This window comes from Peromyscus californicus, unplaced genomic scaffold (genome assembly GCF_007827085.1).
Source record: "Peromyscus californicus insignis strain IS unplaced genomic scaffold, ASM782708v3 Scaffold_2__1_contigs__length_46816999, whole genome shotgun sequence".
Taxonomy (NCBI): domain Eukaryota; kingdom Metazoa; phylum Chordata; class Mammalia; order Rodentia; family Cricetidae; genus Peromyscus; species Peromyscus californicus.
In genome coordinates, this window is record NW_026294540.1 from 41,055,417 (window position 1) to 41,075,904 (window position 20,488).

The window sequence follows — 20,488 nt, forward strand, 5'->3', positions numbered from 1 at the left end:
GCCTTGCAGAGATCTGCCTATGGCGCTGTATGTGCATTGCTATGCAAATCAATCCATGGTGCTGCCCCGCCCCTTTATTTGAGGGAGTGGGGAACTTTTAATTATACGTCATTGTTTGCAAAATTTTGAGTTCCTTTCTAGGCTTGTATAATCCAGTGCATTGTGTTAATGCGATCTTAAATGCTGACAGTGGGTTTGGGAGTACAGACAATAGTCTTCATGAGGTGCAGAGAAAAACCTGAGTTTAAGAAAGAGACAAATGCCAGTTAACCATCTGACAAGATAGATGGAGAAGAAGAATATGTTTCCCAGGCAGGACATAGTCTTTGTATCTGGTGTCTTTCAGCAGTTACTCAGCCATCAGATGCTGGAGCCATTCTGGACCCAATACTTGGCTAATCAGTGATGAGTACTCCACCAGCCTACAGATACAAGTGCTGAGCACCACAGTTCAATACCCTGCACCCCTGCAGGGGGCCTTTGCCTTTCTCCACCAAGTCTGGCCCTGCTACTCACTTGCTTAGGACCCTTTAGAGTCCCTGCTGCCTAGGGATCCAAGCCCCACAGTCAGAACCCCCGCCTCCCTTCTTCTCCCCTGCCTCCCTCCTTCTCCCCTGCCTCCCTCCTTCTCCCTGCCTCCCTCCTTCTCCCCTGTCTCCCTCCTCCTCCCCTGCCTCCCTCCTCCTCCCCTGCCTCCCTCCTTCTCCCCTGTCTCCCTCCTCCTCCCCTGCCTCCCTCCTCCTCCCCTGCCTCCCTCCTCCTCCCCTGCCTCCCTCCTTCTCTCCTGCCATGCTGCCTTCTTGTGCCTGCTCTAGGTTGGTAAGTCAAGCCATGCCATGTCTCTGATTTCTTCCCCACTCTTCACTCCATCTTTTCCCCTCTCTTTTAGGTTTTGAGTCCCAACCACTCACTACCCACCTGATGCTCATTCCACATACACACTTACTGGCCGTGTAACGATGATGGCATGGGCACTCGGCCACCTTGGTGACCACCACCAACATAAACACGATCTCATGCCAGACTTCACCTAAGGGCTCTTGCCTGTCTTCCGAAACACCGAGTGATCTGGTAGAACTCCGCTTTCCCTGTGCTTATAGATGGGGCTGGCTCTCCCAGAATCAGACTAGCTGCACAGCTGACCAGGGCTTGGGATGAGGTCTATCCTTGTCTAAAGCTGCTTCTCTTTCTAATATGCCACGTGAATTTATCTATCAAAAGGCTGGCTGGTTGTATAGGACAGCAATTCTGACTCAAGGTTCCCAAATAGGACATTAATATGCATTTTCATGCCATCAATTACAATTTACTGAATTTTATAAAATGGTCAGTGCAAATACCACTCAAGAAGAGTATGAATTAGAATTATTCTTGTGTCCCATAAAGACATTCTCCAGCTCCATCATGATTGCTGAGGAATCGCACTGAGAACCAAAAGTCAGCGTAGAGGCACAGAACACAGGACCCTGAAATACATAGTCCTCCAGCCTGGGAGTGATTCTGACTATTGGACTGTCAATATATGAGGATGGAGACAAAAATGAATGAGGTGAACTGTCTAGTTAGCACAGATATGCACCTTTAAGTAACAGGGCAACATCAGCATTAACAGGCCAAACTGACATTGTAGTCCTTTGATAAGTGGCTTGGAGAGATCTGGTAAATTGCCCAAAGTAACAAAACCAGGAGACTGCAAGCTTGAATTAAACCCATGCATTTGAGTGCAAAGGTCACACTTGAAGCTAACACTGGGTAGAGCCGACATCAGTGGCCTGTGTCACACATGAGAAGTTACCCAGCAGAACAGGAACCAGCAGGCAGCTCATCTGTACATCTTCCAAGACCGTCTTTCTTCTTAATTGCATGCACCTTTCGACTTTTGAACAAGCGGCTTTGAACGTTTATATCTGTTTCCATGTGACTGTTGAAAAAAAAAAGTGGAACAAAATTATTAAGGAGCCTTGGTGAATTGCTAGTTCCTACCACGTAGAATTTGCATGCCAGGGGATTGGGAATGAGTTTAAAATTAGAACCAGATCCCATCATGGTCACCGCTAATAGCTCTGTAGCCTTGACTCAATGACTTAATGTTCAGACCCTTGGATTAGAAAGAGGAGATTAAGACCAGGCTCATTAATTGTGATTGAGTACGCCTAGCTAGCTCAGCACCTACAAGCCACAGTTCTGTGTTAGTCTCATTCAGCCTGCTATTTTAAAATGCCCAAATGGATGCTTTATAAACAGCAGGGCATAAAATTCCTCAAGCCCTGCCTTTTATAGTACCATCATATTGGAGATTGGGTTTCAACATACAAATCAGTAAAGGGCGTCAGAAAGCAGGTTCTAAAAACATTTTAGGGCTGAGGAGATGGCTCGGACAGTTGATTGCTTGCCTTGTGAGGACCTCAGTTTGGTCGTCAGAACATGAGAAATCCAGGCATGGCGGTGCGTGCTTGTAATCCCAGCCCTGAGGAGGCAGAGACAGGCAGACCCCTGAATGTCGCTAGGTGCCCACCCTAGCCTTATTGGCCAGCCCAAATCTCAAAAGACAAAGTGAATGGCTCCTGTAGAATGACATCTGAGATTGGCCTCTTATCTTCTGTATGCATGCATGCATGCATGCATGCATGTGTACCCCACGTGTGCACCTGCACACACATGAGTGAGTACACGTACACACAGACAAAAATATTGGCCATAACTAATATAATATTATTAACAAGTGGGGTTTTTTCACACGTGTCATTCCTGGCAGTGTGCTCAGCCCTTACCGTGCACAAGGTCATCTTTTTGTCACAGCCTATAGTATAGGGTCCCCGTCATCAGTTAGCAGCCATTATCAACTTGACACACCTGGGTAGAAAACTGTCAACTGAGGGATTGCCTCCATCAGATTGGCTCTTGGACTTGTCTGTGGGAGGTTTTCGTGGTTGCTGATTGGTGGAGGAGGGCCCAATCTACCCTGGTGCCATCCCTAGGCAGGTGAGCCTGGGAGATATAAGAAGGGTAGCTGAGCAAGCCAGGGAAAGCCAGCCAACATTCCTCATTGTTCCCTGCTTCAGTTCCTGCCTCCAGGCTCCTGCCTTGAGTTCCTGGCTTGATGTTGAGTCCCTGATGATGGATTGTGACCCGTCAGTCAAATCAACGCTTTTGTCCCCAAGTTGGTTTTGGTCATGGTGTTTATCACAGCCACGGAGAAGCGAACTAGAGCGCTGTGGGAAACTCAGACGTGTGTACCAGAGATACGTACACACCCATCCAAAGCAACACTGCTCAGAACTGCTAAGAACCGTTAGTACAAACAGCTGAACTTCAGTTGATGGTAGACTTAATGCACACATCATATGTAAGTCTGCAGGGGGCAGCTGTTTGGTAAGGAAGGTGGACCGGGGCCACGGGATACAATAGAGTTGAAAATCACTCACAGAGCGTTTGGTAGAAACCGACTTCACTGGTATAGCCTTCGTAAACTCAGTGATACTGTATATGAGAGCAATAAGACCAAAAACAAAGGAACACATGATAAAACCACTCTGCCCTAACTGGGGAGGAAGGAGACGGCAGTGTTGCTCCTGGCTGCCCGTGGCGTTCGGGTGGCCACTCCTCCACCTGGGTAGCCGTTCTGTGGGCTCTGGCCTTTTATTCACAAGTCAGTATCATAGTGTATTAAATAATAGTATTTTATTAAGAAAATCACTACAGATCCATAGAGAGGTCTTCCATAGTACCATCTGGTGGGCTCGTTGTGGTTATGCCTGGAGGGATGGTAATAAAAATGAAGAAAAAGAGTATTTTTTCCTATTCTTCCATGGTCTATAATATTTTAGGGAAGATGTGGGGTTTACTTTAATGTGTGTGTGTGTGTGTGTGTGTGTGTGTGTGTGTGTGTGTGTGTGTGTGTGTGTGTGTGTACTGTGGGTGGCTGAGGCTTGATCTGTAATCTTAGGTGGCCAATTCAGTTCAAATGAAAAGCACCAGGGGACAAAGAGCAATGTAGCTTCCTGGTGACGCTCTAGTTTTCATTTGTCATTATCTCATTCATTAGCAGCATCAATCCCAGTTTCCCATTTACTAAAAGGTGCAGTATCGAACAGTTTCTATTTAATAAAACAGCCTTATTTTGTCTCAGAATGGATTTTCATGGGGGAAGGTTCAGATATGTTAAAAAGGAAACAGTGGAAGGGTATTTCCTTTGGTCCAGTGACCTTAAACACCATCGGGGTGATGCGGGTTGGGTACACAGATGAGCTATCCAGTCCTCTTCCTGGTCCAGTGACCTTGAGCATCGTTGGGGTGACTCGGGCTGGATGCACAGACGAGCTATCCAGTCCTCTTCCTGGTCCAGTGACCTTGAGCATCGTTGGGGTGATTCCGGCTGGATGCGCAGACGAGCTATCCGGTCCTCCCCCTGCACACTCACTCTCTCTGACTGTGGACCTTGGCACACATGCACTCACACGTTCACTCTCCGGGTCAGGCTTTCTTCTTTGCTGGTCTCTGGTCCTCCTGGCAGCCCAGCTCAAGCATTACCTGCCCAGCAAGGCTCCCTCTGGCTCTTCTCTTTCCCAGAGAGAAACTCATCTCAGAGGTAAATTACCAAGTAAAATGAGGTAGATCACCAGATAAATTCTGGGTTTGCCTCACTAAAACCATCCCCAAGGAATAAAATCCCAAGGACTATTTGTATTGGTGTCAAAAATGTGAGCAATTTCCCACCACTAACTTACACACATTTTCTCGGATTTAATAGATCAGACAGTGTCTTGAATCTCCACACAATTTTTCTCGGATTTAACAGATCGGGCAGTGTCTTGAATCCCCAGGAGAACCAGTATGTTTTCTTCCCACAAACTCATGCTTTCCAGAGCTTTGCTCATTTGGTTTGAGAGTGTACAGTGATTTCTCATTACCCACTCAGAGAAGGCCTCTTCATTATGAAGAGGGGAGGGGAATGGAGAGGGGATGAAAAGGAGAGACTAGGAACCGCGTCTTAGGGTTCTATTGCTGTGATAAAGCTCCATGACCAAAAGCAGCTTGTGGAGAAAAGGTTTACTGCAGCCTACGGGTGGTCACACACCATCACTGAGGGAAGTCGAGGCAGGAACTCAAGGCAGGAACCAAAGCAGAGGCCGTAGATACATGCTCATGTTAGCTTGCTCCCCATGGCTTGCTCAGCTTGCACTCTTACAACTCCCGGGACCATCTGCCCAGGGTGGCCCTGCTCATGTCAATCATCAAAAGAAAATGTACCACAGGCTTGCCCACAGGCCAGTCCTGATGGAGGGATTTTCTCAGCATGGACTCCCAGTTCCTAATGACTCTAGTGTGTATCAGGTTGACAAACCCTAACCAGCACAAGGAAGTCTCCACGTTGTCAGGAATCACCCCATCTCGAGGTTGATTTCATCTTCCACAGAGAAAAGAAACATGCTTATTTAGCAAAATTAACCAACTCCTTTTATTTATAAATATTTAGTGAGTAGGTGTTTCAGATAGAATGCATTGTCTAATGGGACCTGTGAGTGGGTAAGCAATGCCTTCAACTGTCAAGCCATGTGGGAGAGGACCAGAGATTGGTGGGAGCACCTGGAACACCCCCATGCTGGGGTCTGAGGCAGGATTCAGCCAGAGACCAGCAGAGGAGGGATGCTGCTGTAGTCTGAGTTTGGAAATTACAGTGAATGGGGTAGGGGTGAACTAGCTGTAGAGAGAGAGGAAATATGTGTATCTCAGAGATGGTGTTCTACTGAGTGTGAAGAAACAAGAAAGGGGGAGAGAGAGGCAGGATCGGTATCTCTGGTGTAGGCACAGGGGACACTCACTGAGCTGGGGAGGGGAGAGGGAGGAAGTTTAAGCAACACTTGGTTTAACTGGGCCGTATTGGGTGTGACTGAGCACATGGAAGCTGTCCAAAGTAAGACATCACCTACAGGTTAGAGCCCAGATAGTAGAGCATTCATAAAATGAGAAATCAGAGGGAAAGGAAGCAACATTATCAAACCAATGTATCAAGAAAAATGACTCAGAACCATAGGATGTGGGTTAAAGGGGTCTGCTAGACACCTGCATAATCGATTTAAAAAAGGCAACCAGACACACCAGAGTGAGAATAAGAGGCACTAAGAACTTTGCAAGAGAGTAAAATGGATCACCCACCAAAAGGCTGAGATTTATCATAGTATCCGGCTGTCGTTAGCAGCCCAGGAATCCAAAAGAGAAATCCCTTTGCATCTGAGGGTGAGGTGAATATCACAATAAAACTTTGAGTTAAAGAGAAAGTTTGATCGGAAGAAATTTTGAGCAGTACAAATTAAAGCAGAAAAAAAAAAAATTAGTGTCCTGCCAAAGTAAAGAAGCTGGCCACAAAACAAGGAGCCACCAAGGAAGCTAGTCGGGAAACAAGAAGCCACAGAAACACAGAACACGTGAACCTCACATAGAAAGAGGCAAAAGCTTGGGCCAGTACGAGGGCCAGGCTGGAACAGGTAAGGTCTATCCTTAGCAGCCAGCCTCCTCCAGCCTGGCTCTGTCTCCTAAAGGTGACAGAGTCCTCCAAAACAACGTCACCAAGCCGAAGATCTCGTGTTCAGACCCAGGAGCCTCCAGTGGCCACTTCACACTCAAGCCACAACACAGAGAGAATGTGAGCCCTGCCGCCCAAGTCACTCTGCTGAGAGAGGCCTAGGGGAAGTCCTTTGTTAGAGAGGCAACAGGAGACAGAGGCTTAGGGGAGGAGAAAAGAGCCAACTGCCAGGACAGTTAGGCTGGCCAGGCAGACGCTGGACAGGATGAGCCTCAGCCTAGCACAGTCTGGGACCAGGCCCTCCTGACATTCCACACACCACACAGACTACTGAGCACCTTACGGTTGATCTCTCTCGTTTTGCTATAGCCTTGACATGGAAACAATGCACACTCATCACACACCACTTGTCAAGCCGTTCCATCCTACCGCTTAGAACTCAGCACTCCTGCAAGTCTGATTACCTAATGCATGCGCTCCTTTGTGTGATAAGGAGACAACACCTTAATCCTATCCAACAACTAACATTTTCATTTATTGTGGATGTCTTTCCATCTCGGTACAATAGGGAGCCAATTCATTCTTTTTAATGGCGGCATGGCACTCCATGGCTTGACTATATATTTATTTAGGGATTCTTCAATGTGAATTTTGTCTGTATTCACGTATTTATGGTTGTAAATTATGTACTGTCTTTGAGTACGTATTTGGCATGCCTGGAGAAGTGTTCCACAGTGAGATTTGCAGAAGTGGAATTTCAGAGTCAAAACTATCAGTACTTAAATTTCCAGTTGGCGTGGTAGACTGCTCCATGGGAGTGGAATGGAAAGCGCTGTTCAGGCTAACTGAGTACTCCTGAGTACTAACTAACTTAGTACTGCCTATAAAGCAGGAAACATGTTAGGGGACTCTGGAGGCAGCTAGTGCTTCCCTGCTTAGTTCCCAGGAGTCTTGGTCTCTTTCCCTATTGGTTGATCCAAAGTGAAAGCAGAGGGCAGGGACGGAAGGGTGAGGCTAGCCCTGGATTTGTTACCTGTGATGTCAGGAGCGGGGACGGTGGATGGGCTCTCAAGGTCTCCATGTCAGCCCCTGCAGCCTCAGTAGACCTTCAGTGTGTGTGTGCGAGCACACATACAAACCTTTAATAATGCCCTCAAGACTTCAGAGCTGGGAAGCAGTGGTGGAGGGGATGTATTCAGCCGTGTTAAAACCTAAAACTCCAGGCAGTGAAAGACGATGGTATTAAAGTGTTTGAAGAGGGAGAATCAGCAAAGTATAGTTTAAACATCAGGGGAAGGGCTGCTCTGCCAACCAAATGAAGAGTGCATGCCAGGGGGAAACGTGGGCACAGTGTCTGTCCGTTCACGTGCTCGCACTGATCGCTGTTACACAAAGCCACGCATAAGATTGCTGTGCAAGGACCTCTGGTGTCTGTCAGTAATTACATGCCTGGCCTGTCAGCGCCAGCGAGGCGTGGGCCGGGAGAATGTGACTCGTGCACACACTGTCCCCTGGGAGCACGAATGGGTGGACAGTGCAGTCTACCTAGCAACACTGAGGATGAGCAGACTTCAGCTGTCAGGGGGAAGGCACTCTGAACCCTCAGTCATCTTCTGGGGGCGTCTGCACATGCCCCTAGAGCACACCCGTGCCCAGGCTACCCCTCCTGCTGAGCCAGCTGGAATAGTTCCAGGAAGGCTCAGCTGCAATCGAGGGGACTAGTGATGGCTGGGTCACCTCTGGAAATGAATTCGAGCCGGCTGAGGCCCCCCGTGGCTCAGCAGGTACTTTTGTCTATCCCATCCCTCCCTGTCTTCAGTAGACCAAGTTCGTGCCTAAGTGCAATGAAATTTTAATTCCTAGATATTGTGTGAGGTCACTGGGTCCTGGGCCCACCAGAGCAAGGGCTGTTTTCATCATCCAGAGACAATGGCCCTGTTTCAGGTCACACTTAGAACTAAATCCCTTTGTTATAAATAAGCGCGTTGTCATTCTCCCAGGCAAAGGGGCGGGGGCGTTGACGGTAACAACTGACCCAGCAATTCCTTGTTGTCCTGTTTGCCTTTTATTACATTGCCTTTCCACAGCAGCTCTGTTATGGTGCCTCATATAACCACTCCCTTTCTCTTTCTCTTCCTCTTTACAAACTGTACGTAGGAACAAAGAAAGAATCGCAGAAAGACCCAGACGCTAACAAACCTGCCGTCTCATCTCCCAAGAGAGCAGCGTCTTCTTCCACCAAGCTTCACTCACCAGGTACTTACACGCTCACCAGGTACTTACACACTCACCAGGTACTTACACACACGGTCCGTGCTGTTTTGTGAGGCCTGAGTTTGGCGCTGAGTTCGTTCAGATGGCCGTTAATGTGTGCGTGCCAACCTGACACACAGGCTGGGTTTTCCTCATCCGATACCAGAGGAACCTTTTTGGGCATGAGTTTTACCTATAAAAACAAGGGGTTATGCCATGTATATGTGGGAGAATTTCTTTGCAAAGGAATATGTGCTCTTATGAGAACATGTAAAAATAATTCAGTTGGGAAAAAAATTACACTTTGAAGGTCTAAGCTCAAGTAACATTTTATAAAAGGGAGAAAAGCAGGCTGTATGTAATAAAATCTAGCTTTGGACTGTTTCCAGTCCATGCACAAAATGTTTTAAAAGTTAAAATATGGAAATACTTATATCAATGAAATGCCAAACAATTAATAATTAATACATGTTAAATCACCTATATGTAAAGTGTACATCTTGGTCAGGTTTGATGTGTGCCCTTACCTGTGAGGTTACCACCTTTCAATGAGGATAACACACATATCCATCTTCTCCCAAAATGTCCTGGTGATCTTGTCAGGCCCACGTGCACAGCCCACCACACCCCATTCCCCACCACCTCTGCTCTATTCTGTCACAGTAGTCTGTGTTTCCTAAAGTTTCATATATGTGGAATCATGTAATACGTTGCTATTTTACTGTCTTCTTTAATAACCCCTTCCTCCACCTTGGTGCATACCCCAATGTATTAGTTACTTTCCTGTTGCCGTGATAAAGCAGCATGACCCCTAGGGAGCAGAGGAAGTCCTGAGTGTGTGAAGATCCCAGTCAGTTCGTGCTGTTGACGTGGGCACAGTCTCAGTGCCTTAGTCTCAGAGGCAGACCGTGTGTGCAGAAAAATGGTCACCGTAGCTTTCTCCCCAAGATGTTCCCAGCCTGAAGACTGTTCCCCTGCTGAGACTGTCCCCACGGAGATTAGGTAAACCCACCTCCTTTTCCAGCTGATGTAATAACCCCGCCTCTCTATACATTAAACACAGTGAGCTTCCGGGGTACTTTGGTTTCTCCAGCCAAGAGCCCGGACCACCCAATCCCAACTTTTTGTCCGTGTGTCCATCTGTCTGTCTGTTCTTCATTTCCTCGACACCCCAGTCAGGTCCAAATGGAAGGTCCTGGGAAGCTATGCAAGGACTCAGTAGTAGCCAGGCCAACTTACAGAAGAAGGAGTTTATTAGGGCTTAGGTTCCAGAGCCTGTCATGGTGGGGCAGCAAGCCGCCAGCACGGTGGCTGGAGCAGAAAGCCAGGAGCTCACAAGCCCCTACCGTAATCAGGAAGCTTGGAGAGCAGTCCCCGGGAAGGGTGGGAGGCTTTAAACCCTCAAAGTCAGCCCCCAGTGATGACTTCCCCCAACAAGGCCACACCTCCTAGACCTACCCAACCAGCAGTAGCAGCAGACCAAGTGTTCAAATACACGAGTCCATAGGGAGTGGCACTGTTAGGAGGCGTGGCCTTGTTGGAGGAAGTGTGTCACTGTGGGGGTGGGCTCAAGCCACCCCCAGTATGACAGCCTTCACTTCTGCTGCCTGTGGATCAGGATGTAGAACTCTCAGCTCCTTCTCCAGCACCATGTCTGCCTGCGTGTCGCCATATCCCACCATGATGCTGGCAGACTGAACCTCTGAAACCGTAAGACAGCCCCAATTAAGTGTTTTCCTTTTTAAGAGTTTCTGTGGTCATGATGTCTCTTCACAGCAATAAAACCCTAACTAAGACACTGGATGTATGGTTCATGTAGTAATGATAGGATTAACTGCTGTGGGATATTTGTACATTGTGTGAAGATGTGTCACTGTGATTGGTGTAATAAAAAACTGAATGGCCTACCTAGGCTGGAGAGATAGGCAGGACTTCTGAACAGAGAAAGAGCACTGGGAAGAAAAAGGTGGGGTCACCAGACAGACAGAGAGGAAGCAGGATGGGCAGTATGAATAAAGATAACTGAGCCATGTAAAAGAACATAGATGAAAAGATGTGGGTTAATTTAACTTATAAGAACTAGTTAAGAACAAGCCTAAGCTAAGACCGAGCTTTCATAATCAATAATAAGTTTCCATGAGCTGGAGGCCCAAAGAAAAATCCAACTACACTTAACTTCTTTACATTGTGCCAAATTGTTTCCTAAAGTAATTTGCCATTTGCATTCCCAGCGGTAGTGCATGAGGGTTTTTAGTTCCTCCTCCTCTCCAGTGCCTCCCATGCCTACTCGTGGCTTTCGGAGAAGCCCCTACTTCCACTTACCAGTGAGCTACAAAGGATCAGACACAGGACACAGATGAGCGTCCGGGGGAAGTGTCCTTAGGATGGGAGCCGGAAAGTTCCCCAGTGACAGCGCATGTCCCCACGGCTTTAGAGAGGGCTCTATAGATGTGTCCAGTCAGGCAAGAAACTCTCTAGACCCCCGTGGTTTAGGGATGCCTAGAAAGTGCAGGGTATAGGTAGAATTGATTGTTCACTCGACCCCAGCCCCTCCCTCCTCCTCAGAGGTCAGGGGTGATTAATTAAATTCGGGCAAAATGGCAGTCAAATATCCCACAGACCTGATGACCACAGGCCAATCAGATGGAGGCAGTTCCTCAAACAAGTTCCCTTGTCCCCACGCGTTATTCTGGTTTGTGTGGAGAAGACAAAAGCCAACCGGCACACTAGGCCACTCCCATCGAACAACTGCCAGTTCTAAGTAGGAAAACAGTGCTCCATCTCACAAAACCTGACCTGTGTTTACATTCGTAAAAATAAAGCTGTCTTCAAGCTCACAAAGAACCCTACTCATATGCCCTTGGGATACACCTCTGCTAGGACAGTGACCAAGTTCACAGAGGACTTTCCCTCCAGCTGAGGAGCTATCAAAGCCGTGTCCAGTCCTTGCTTCCACCTTGTTTACAAGTGTGAAGGTCATGGCCTTCCGTCGTATTATCAGTGTGCGGGCCCCAGCACAGCTCTGTTGCTACGTCCGGTAAGCTTTCCGGATTCAATTAAATCGCCCTGTTCTGTCTACGGCATTCCTCTGGGTAGTGACCAGCTGCTGCAAATGAATTTTTAATATTTGCTTTCCATTTTCCAACACCGGGTCCTCCCCAGTGCTTAGCCTCCGCACGCAAACTGGTGGAAGCTCGGCCTTCGCACGCAAACGACCGTTGGCATTCACCTTTGTGCTGATGTCCAGTTACTGGCTTCCCCCATGGGGTTAAGCTGTCACATGTCATTGTGGTCCGCATGCATTACTTCTGCCCTAACCTGATTTACACAGCTGGCGGGATAGCTCGAAAGAAACTGTGGCTGGGTCAGGATTTGGACAATGGGAATGTAGTCTAGATTTAGGGCAAGCTCCTAACCCTGGGAGGTGGTGCTGGAGACACAGATTAGCCCCACATACGAGGAAATGGGAAGCACCCTGGGTAGAGAGGAGCCTGAGGACCTGGGATACTCCTCTGGATTGGTCCCTCTTGGACAGTGATTGGCAAAAGACCACAGATGAGCCTGATTCCTTGCTCACCCACTGGACCTTACAGGATACCAGACGCAGAGAAAACATTTAATAACAAGAATTAAGTATTTGGGACCTTAAACATCCTAGCACGAAGCATATAAAATCCTAGCAAGAAGCATATAAAATTAGCTATCTGTAGGTCATGGCAAGTCGGTGCTCATATAGTTCTTTGAACATTGCTAATGTAGAGGTAAGGACCCTTGCACGATACTGATATAATTGTAAATTTGTGCAGCCAAGGTGACCATTGAGATTCACCGTCACAAACCCTTTTCAACTGAAGTGACAGCGAACTCCATAGCCAGCCTCATTTCTCAGTGCTTCCCTCCTAATGGGGAAGCTCTGGACTGGGCTTCGGCCAGGCCTTGACAGTGACTGAGAATTATGGTACAGTCAACAAGGAGTCCTAAACAAGGACTGCTTCACTGCGTCACTTAGTGTCACAAAGTTGCTAAGCTTATTGTGTTGATTCCAAAAGTTAACGTTCTCAGGGGAGCCTCTGACTTGGCCAAGGATGTCCATTGCTGGGCGACCCCCTACCCCAGAGGAGAAATGTGAGCTGACTGCATGCATTCAATTGAATACCAGAGCACTGAGTACATGAATAAAAACAATGTAGTAATAATACCAGTTTAAAAGTAACTTTCAACAGTAGTATTAATTTTTTTAACCTAATGATAGCAATGCTGGCTGGTTTTATGTCAATTTGACATAAGCTGGAGTCACTGCAAAGAAGGGAACCTCACTTGAGGGAAGGCTTCCATAAGATCCAGCTGTAAGATATTTCTTAGTGATTGATGGTGGAGGGCCCATCGCATTGTGGGTGGTGCTATTCCTGGGCTCCTCAGCCTCTGCATCAGCTCCTGCCTCCAGGTTCCTGTCCTGTTTGAGTTCCTATATTATATTGAGGAGCAATTCCACCTAAGTCCCAGAAATTAAGGTGTGTCACCTGTGAGGTCCCGCCTCCGTGCCTGATGACTTGTTAAGGAGTTGATTCCATTAACATTATTGTGTCTGCTGCTGAGTCAGCCACTGGATGAGGCTGATCTCACAGTCCACCTTCCTCTATGTCTCCATGTGTCAGACACTGGGTTTGGGGTTTGTGTCTTGACCCTGGGGTCTTGGAGAAGTAAAAGTCAGAAGAGGCCGGGCGGTGGTGGCGCACGCCTTTAATCCCAGCACTCGGGAGGCAGAGCCAGGCGGATCTCTGTGAGTTCGAGGCCAGCCTGGGCTACCAAATGAGTTTCAGGAAAAGGCGCAAAGCTACACAGAGAAACCCTGTCTCGAAAAACCAAAAAAAAAAAAAAAGTCAGAAGAGAAGGAAAGAGCCCCCAAATAACTCGAGGTGACCCAGGGTCATCTGCCTGGATACAGGAAGGTCATGTCTGAGTTGTCAGGTCATGGCCACCTGCAGGCTCTCTGGCTGCCTGTGGGGATAGCATGTGTCTCTCTCTGTGCCTCAGTGGAGGGAGGGATGGTGGCCCACAGGTCGCTGGCCATGATGGCCTTCTCTCCAGTGAGCTCTTTCCCGGAGCCTTACCTTCTTCAAACTTCAGCCTAAAATGCCCTTCTCCTGTACCTCCCTAACCCTTCCCTCGGACCCTGGCAAACGTCTGGTTCATTCTGTGAGCCACACCACTCACAGGAGCTTTGCGGGTGGGATGCACACTGCGATAGGAACAGACGGTGGCTTCCTGCAGTGATGAACCACCTCGCATCTCTGGAAAGATCACTCCACTTGTAATGAAGAAGCAGTGAGGAGTTGATGGGGGGCTTGGACCAATACTGTAGCTGTGGGCATGATATGAAGTCACACTGGGGGACCCCCAAGACATTGGTACAATAGGAGCTAAGCTTCCCCAGCCCCCAAATAGAGGTTATCACCTTGACACTGAAGAACAAGGTCACAAGAGAGGCCATGGAAAGGGCAGGAAGGGGCTTGTAGCGTCACTCTCTGGTACTAAGGAAGGAGCCGTTACCTCCTCAGAAGCCTGACTTCTACCCGAGTTGATGCTGGATTGATTTCCCAGGAGACATTTGTCTAAGGGCAGTAAGTACATAAAGCAGATTCAATACAGACGGTGTAAAATTTAATGTGAAGCCCCACAGCTTCTGTTTTGAATGCCAATTCTAACTGTAAGTTCGTTACGGTACAAGCTGTGGGTCTGATTGGTTTTGCTGTTTGATGCTTTTATTTATTTCCAAGACTTTATCATTTTTTAAAAAAATCTCCTTTAAGAAACAAGAAAGGGGGGGTCCTGTGGATAGCATGAGGAGTGAGTAGAAAATTTCTTAATAAAGAAAAATAAAATAAAATAAAATAAATAATAAAAAGAAAGAAAGAAACAAGAAAGAAAGAAGAACCTCTGGCTTCCTTCTCCCCAAGCAGGCCTAAAGAAATGGCAGAAGCCGAAAAGAAATTTGGTGGTGCGTTTGTTAGTTTTCTAAGCATAAACTTTGCACTTAAAACCAGTAAACCAAGTAAATGATGTAAGTCCCAGCCAGTTGTGTCTGTTTAATACTTGAAATGGCAAACTGCGGGTAATTCCTTCCCTGCCCCATGGGTCTAGGGAGCTCCTGTGAGAGGCTGCAGTTGAACGGAACGCTCCAAGTGACACTTTCTTTCTTCATAGGGTACCCGAAGCAGAGGACCACTGCTCCTCGGAATGGGTTCGCACCCAAGCCTGACCTGCAGGCCCGAGAGGCGGAGCGGCAGCTGGCCCAGCGACTGAGGGACAGGTGTGAGTGGCAGGCCAGGCAGCTGGGCCTGGCTCGAGGGGAGCTGAAGAGGGCCGTCCGTGGCTTCGACGCCCTGGCCGTGTCCACCCAGCACTTCTTTGGAAAGGTGAGGCTGGCCGTGGCTGAGAATGCTGGGGTCTCCCCAGCTACTTGGGCGCTGGAGCTGATGGTCATTGGAAGTGTGTGGGATAATTAGGGTTTGGGGATAGAGTTGAGTCTTGCTTGTCATATGGAATCTCCTGCAGCATTCTAGAACATTCCAGGAGCCCAAAACTAGTCAAAGAAACTAGTCCAAAAGGAAGAGTAAGTAACCTTGATTACAAAAGAGAAAAGTGGGCAGAAAAAGAAAGAAAAGGATGCATACAAAGAGGAAATGTTTGGAGAAGACAGTGTGCGCTTCTTTGCATTTTCAAAAGGAGATGGGTTCATTCTGGTGTTTTGACTGAAGACACAAGGAGATGGGACCTCAGTGTCATTGTCCTTGGCTACTAGTGGGAAATGCACTGAGCGGGCCCAACAGCATGGGCTGGAAAAGGATCTTCACTGAACACTGTTTCTCTAGAAATGCAGAACGTCGGTTTCTTGTCAGCAGATGTCTGGGGTCATCTGGGTGCTTGAGGGTGAAAATGAGCATTTATTTTAGAGATTTGAATATGATGCCTGTTTTTGTTGTTGCTGTTGCTGTTGCTGTAATAAAACATCCAAGAATGGGCAGTTTATTTAGGAAAAAAAAGTTATTTTGCCTCACAGTTCTAGAGGCTGAAAACCTGAGAGTATGGCCCTAGCACCTGCTGGGCTTCTGGTGAGGGCCTCAGACTGCATCACCTCATGGTGTAAAGCAGAAGGGCGAGCCAGCATGTGGAAGAGAGGGAGCAGGGTGTCCTCAATGGAGTTTCTATCGCTGTGAAGAGACACCTTGGCAACTCTTGTAAAGGAAACATTTAATTGCAGTGGCTGGCTTACAGTTTCAGAGGTTTAGTTTATTATCATCCTGGTGAGGAGCATGGCAGCCTGCAGATAAACTAGTGCTGGCTACATCTTGGCTTGCAGGCAACAGGAAGTTGACTGAGACCCTAGGCTGTATCCTGAGCATAGGAAACCTCAAACCCCGCCTCCACAGTGACACGCTTCCTCCAACAAGGCCACACCCACTCCAACAAAGCCTCTCCTCCTAATGGTGCCACTCCCTATGGGCCTATGGGGGCTATAATGACATGCAAACTACCACACAGGGCAAGTGAGCATTTGGAAGGAAGGGGGGCGGGGCAAACAACTGAAATGTCTTATGCCAACCTGCTCGCTCCAGCAATAATCTGTTCCCGTGGGACAGACAGACATGAATTCTTTTTCAAGGCCCCACTTTACAGTTTTGGAGGATCAACCACTTTACGGTTTTGGAGGATCAACCACACCCAAGTCCTAATGAGGGGTGAGCATTCTGAGCTCCACACGAGGGTCCTCTGGCATGTATAAATAGGAAGTGGTAATACTGTGGTATCAAGGCCTCCCAAATGAGAGTGAAGTGCCTAGAACGCTAGCTAATTTCAAGACAAAACAACAGACACTACGTTGCACAGTGTCCACGGACTTCTTCCGTAATCACCTGCGCTGCACTGTAGGGTGGTTCTTTGCCCTGCTCCCCTCCCCACGCCCTCTGGTGGATCAGCTCAACCTGCCCTTTTTCCCTCAGTCTTTTTTCTTTTTGCTTAAAGCTTTCGGGACAGAGTAACTTCCTGACCCATTGTCTTGAGGGACAACATGGTGTTTGGAGAGCTGAAAAAACATTGCTTTTTACCCCAGCCTCCTCCCCAGCTAAAGATTTTCACCTCAGCAATGAATGACCAATTTCGATTTCCCATCTTTCTGGACTGGTCATATTGGTGTCAATGAAGAGTGACAAGTATCTACAAATCATAAAAGTTACAAATGCGTTTTCGATGTGTCGGGGAGGTGTGCCTCTCTGTAGTGAGTATGAGATATTTGGTTTGCAGCAGTGGGAGATTGTCTCTGGTAGGATGCAGATTTTCCATGGACTGTCGAGTCTTCGGTAGAAGAGGAGGTAGGGTGTTTGCTGAGCTGGGTGACCGCAGTGACACTGCATAGCTGGAGTTGTCCTGCCTGGCCCACAGTCAGGACAAATCTCTCTCACCCGCCAGTCCCGCAGCCGCTCAGACCCGACCAAGTAAACACAGAGACTTATATTGCTTACAAACTGTATGGCCATGGCAGGCTTCTTGCTACCTGTTCTTATATCTTAAATCAACCCATTTCTATTAATCTATAAGTTGCCACGTAGCTCGTGGCTTACCGGTATCTTAACATTTTCTCATGGGGGCGGCTGGCAGTGTCTCTCTGCCTCAGCCTTCCACTTCCCAGAATTCTCCTCTCTCCTTGTCCCACCTATACTTCCTGCCTGGCTACTGGGCAATCAGCATTTTATTTATACGGCATGATATCTACAGCAACACTGTGACACTATCTGCTTTCACACGGCCTCCTCAGAGTCACACCAAAGCCTTGATGATTATCTATGGTTAAACACACCCCAGGGCACTGAGAGAGTCTTTGAAAGTTCTTATTGTGTTTGACAGGTTGAACTTTGTGACACCATAGCAAGTACGACGCCACTGGGCCAGAATTAAGGGTCTACTCACGTAGTTTTACAGTCCTCTGCCCCAGAAAACCTCCTTGTTGACCACAGTTGTATCCTCCACGGCATGCACAAGGCTCAGTAGGGGCTAGCAGATGACGTGTAGGCATCTCCATCAGTCCCCACCGCTGGGGCTGCCCAGGCCTGACATGTCAGTCAATGGGATGGACGGTGGACATGATTTTCATTTGCTTTTCAGTAAATCACAACCAGCAACTCCAGACAGGTCTCTAAAGCAATCCGTGGGATTTCACCATCCAAGCCACGTGGGTGGCCTTTTCTGTCTTTCCAGTCACTCTTCTTCATCTAGATAAACCCCAGGAGAAAGGGGGTGGGGGTGGCAGGGTCGGGAAGCAAACGGGCAGAATCTTTAACTGATGTCATCGTTGGCTTCCACAGCTCATTGGGTGATGTACGTGGTCTGCCATTAGTAAATGGAACCCAGAGGTCAGACATGGAGTGACCACTGAAACCTCCAATGCTGGGGCTCTCTGAAGATTCAAGGACTTAGGTCACTCCTGTGGGAAATTAGATACCCTGTCCCCATGTGTGAAAAAAGTCCCCATGTGGGAACAGCCCAGCCACAAGAAAGCATGGTCACTGTAGCCAGCCACAAACGGAGTCTGTGTTCATGCACTCAGTTATAAGTTCATAGAGCATACACCTCTTGCAGTCCATAGAGCAAATGCTCTCAGCCTTCCTGATGCTGCCACCCTTTAATCCAGGCCCGCGTGTTGTGGTGACCCCCAACCACAGAATTATTTCATTGCTACTTCATCACTGCGGTTTTGCTGTTGTTATGAATCATAATATAAATAAATATCTGACATGCAGGATATCTGATAAAGCAACCTCCTTGGGGGGTCTCGACCCACAGATTGAGAACCACTGACATAATGTATTGCGTGGCAAAGTGTAGTGGAATGGAAAGGGACCGTGCTGGCCAGTAGAAATGCCACCTGTGCCTCTGGGAAACTAAACAGATCCCTCCCTGCTCTCAATGTGCCCAACATTGTCCCTGCTGGCCACAGCAACCTGGTCCTTGTGTGCTCTCCCCTGGCTGCATCCTTCTGACCCCCGTCCTGAGTCGTGGCTCTCTCCACTTCTGGTTGACAAATGACCTCTTTCTGGGGTCATTGTGAGGATGTAGAGAGTTAATGGTAGAGGCACTTTGTGGAAATCCTTGAGAACGATCTTTTGTGAGTGCAAGGAAATCTACAAAACCCACCTTAAGAGTTCTGCTCTCAGGAAGGGATTAGACGTGTATGAGATGTGTGGAGTGAACAGGAAGCCTGGACCTTAGATGTCATTATACAAGTCGAGCATCCCTGGTTTGAAATCTGAAATGTTTCAACACCTGAAACCTTTTGAGGCCTGACAGGGCACAAGTGTGACATTCCACACTGGAGCTCCTAAGACGAGTTGCACTTTCAAAATATTGTATAAGATTACCTCTGTCCTGTGCTTCAAGAGTGCATAGGAAACTTAAATGAACTCCGTGTTCAGACTCGGATCCCATCCCTGCGGTAACTCATTATGTACACTGTAAAAACATGCCGAATTCTGAAGAAAAAAATCGGAAACATTTCTGTTCCCAAGCGTTTCGGATAAGGGATGCTGACTCTTTATACATAAGCAGCAGTTTGGCTGGTCTAGCCAGTTCAGTTGCTAGAGTAAATTATTTTCCTGGAGGTGCTGAATATGTCTTGAAGGACGTATTGAAAATTTATCGCAGCAGGGCAGCTCAGATGAACTCCCCGTCCTGTCCTGGCAGAATGGCTGTGGAAGCTGTCGGCTGTGACAGCTGCACCCAGGGATTCTCAGATGCCACACTTAGGTGCCAACATAGCCTCACACCTGCCTGCTCTTAACAGCTCTGCCCCTGCAGCCGGTCATGTTCCTCAGCAGGCCAAGCAGACCTGCCGAAAAACATGGTCGCAAATCTGCAGGGATGTGGTAATGAGCATGACCCTCCTGGGCTCGCTTTCCTGGGTCCCGCTGACAAGCTGGAATCTTGCTCTTGGGGCCTTGTTCCTCCAAACGCTACCCTGTAGCACCCCCTGGTGGTCACTCCATGAAACAGCCCATAAGTTTCACATTGAGGTCTTGGGGGGGATGTTTATTTGCACTTTATTTTAATACGACTTACTATTTTATTCAATGTTTTAATGTTGGATTTTGTTTCCATAATTCACTCTGAATGTGATGGTAGACTGTGACTTTTGCTTTTTAGTTATTATAGATTAGGCAGAAAAGGCATGGGAGTCGATGTGAAATGTCTCTGTAAGTCTTAGATCTCTGTTACTATTGCCGAATACCCGAGGCAATCCTGAGATTCATGCTGGAGAAAAACTACTCATGTCACAATCCAGGGAGCAGGAGAAGAAAGGAGAAAGGATTTGAAGCTCCGCATTCCCACTCCGAGGCATGACCTCAATACCGCCAGGCCTTTTCCATCATAAAGGATCCACCAGCTTCGCGCAGTATCACTCTGCAACAAAGCCTTGAACACATGGGCCAAACTATAGCATGTGTTTTCTAATCCTAGTGGAAACTGTAACAGTGCTTCACCCTCTCTAGTCCCAAGCATACCGTCATCTCCTCACACTTGCTCTTTTATTATGGAGACAAGCTCTCAATGCGTAAGAGTGGGAAGGACGCAAACCCGAATTCCCGTCATTATCCTTAAAATTTATTAGCAGTCTACTCCCCTAGTTTTGTGTGTGTGTTGTTAATACTTAGAGGCGTATGT

The 20,488-nt window shown here is 47.8% G+C and overlaps 1 protein-coding gene across 5 annotated transcripts in view; it reads left to right on the forward strand.

The window, feature by feature from the left end:
* Window positions 1-20,488, forward strand: part of Mtus2 (microtubule associated scaffold protein 2) — a 370,144-nt gene that overhangs the window by 263,644 nt on the left and 86,012 nt on the right. For all 5 annotated transcript variants that reach the window (XM_052754545.1, XM_052754543.1, XM_052754544.1 and 2 more), the window contains 2 exons: window positions 8,681-8,779; window positions 14,981-15,192. In XM_052754545.1, coding sequence (XP_052610505.1) covers window positions 8,681-8,779; window positions 14,981-15,192 — 311 coding nt within the window. The remainder of the gene's footprint in view (window positions 1-8,680; window positions 8,780-14,980; window positions 15,193-20,488) is intronic.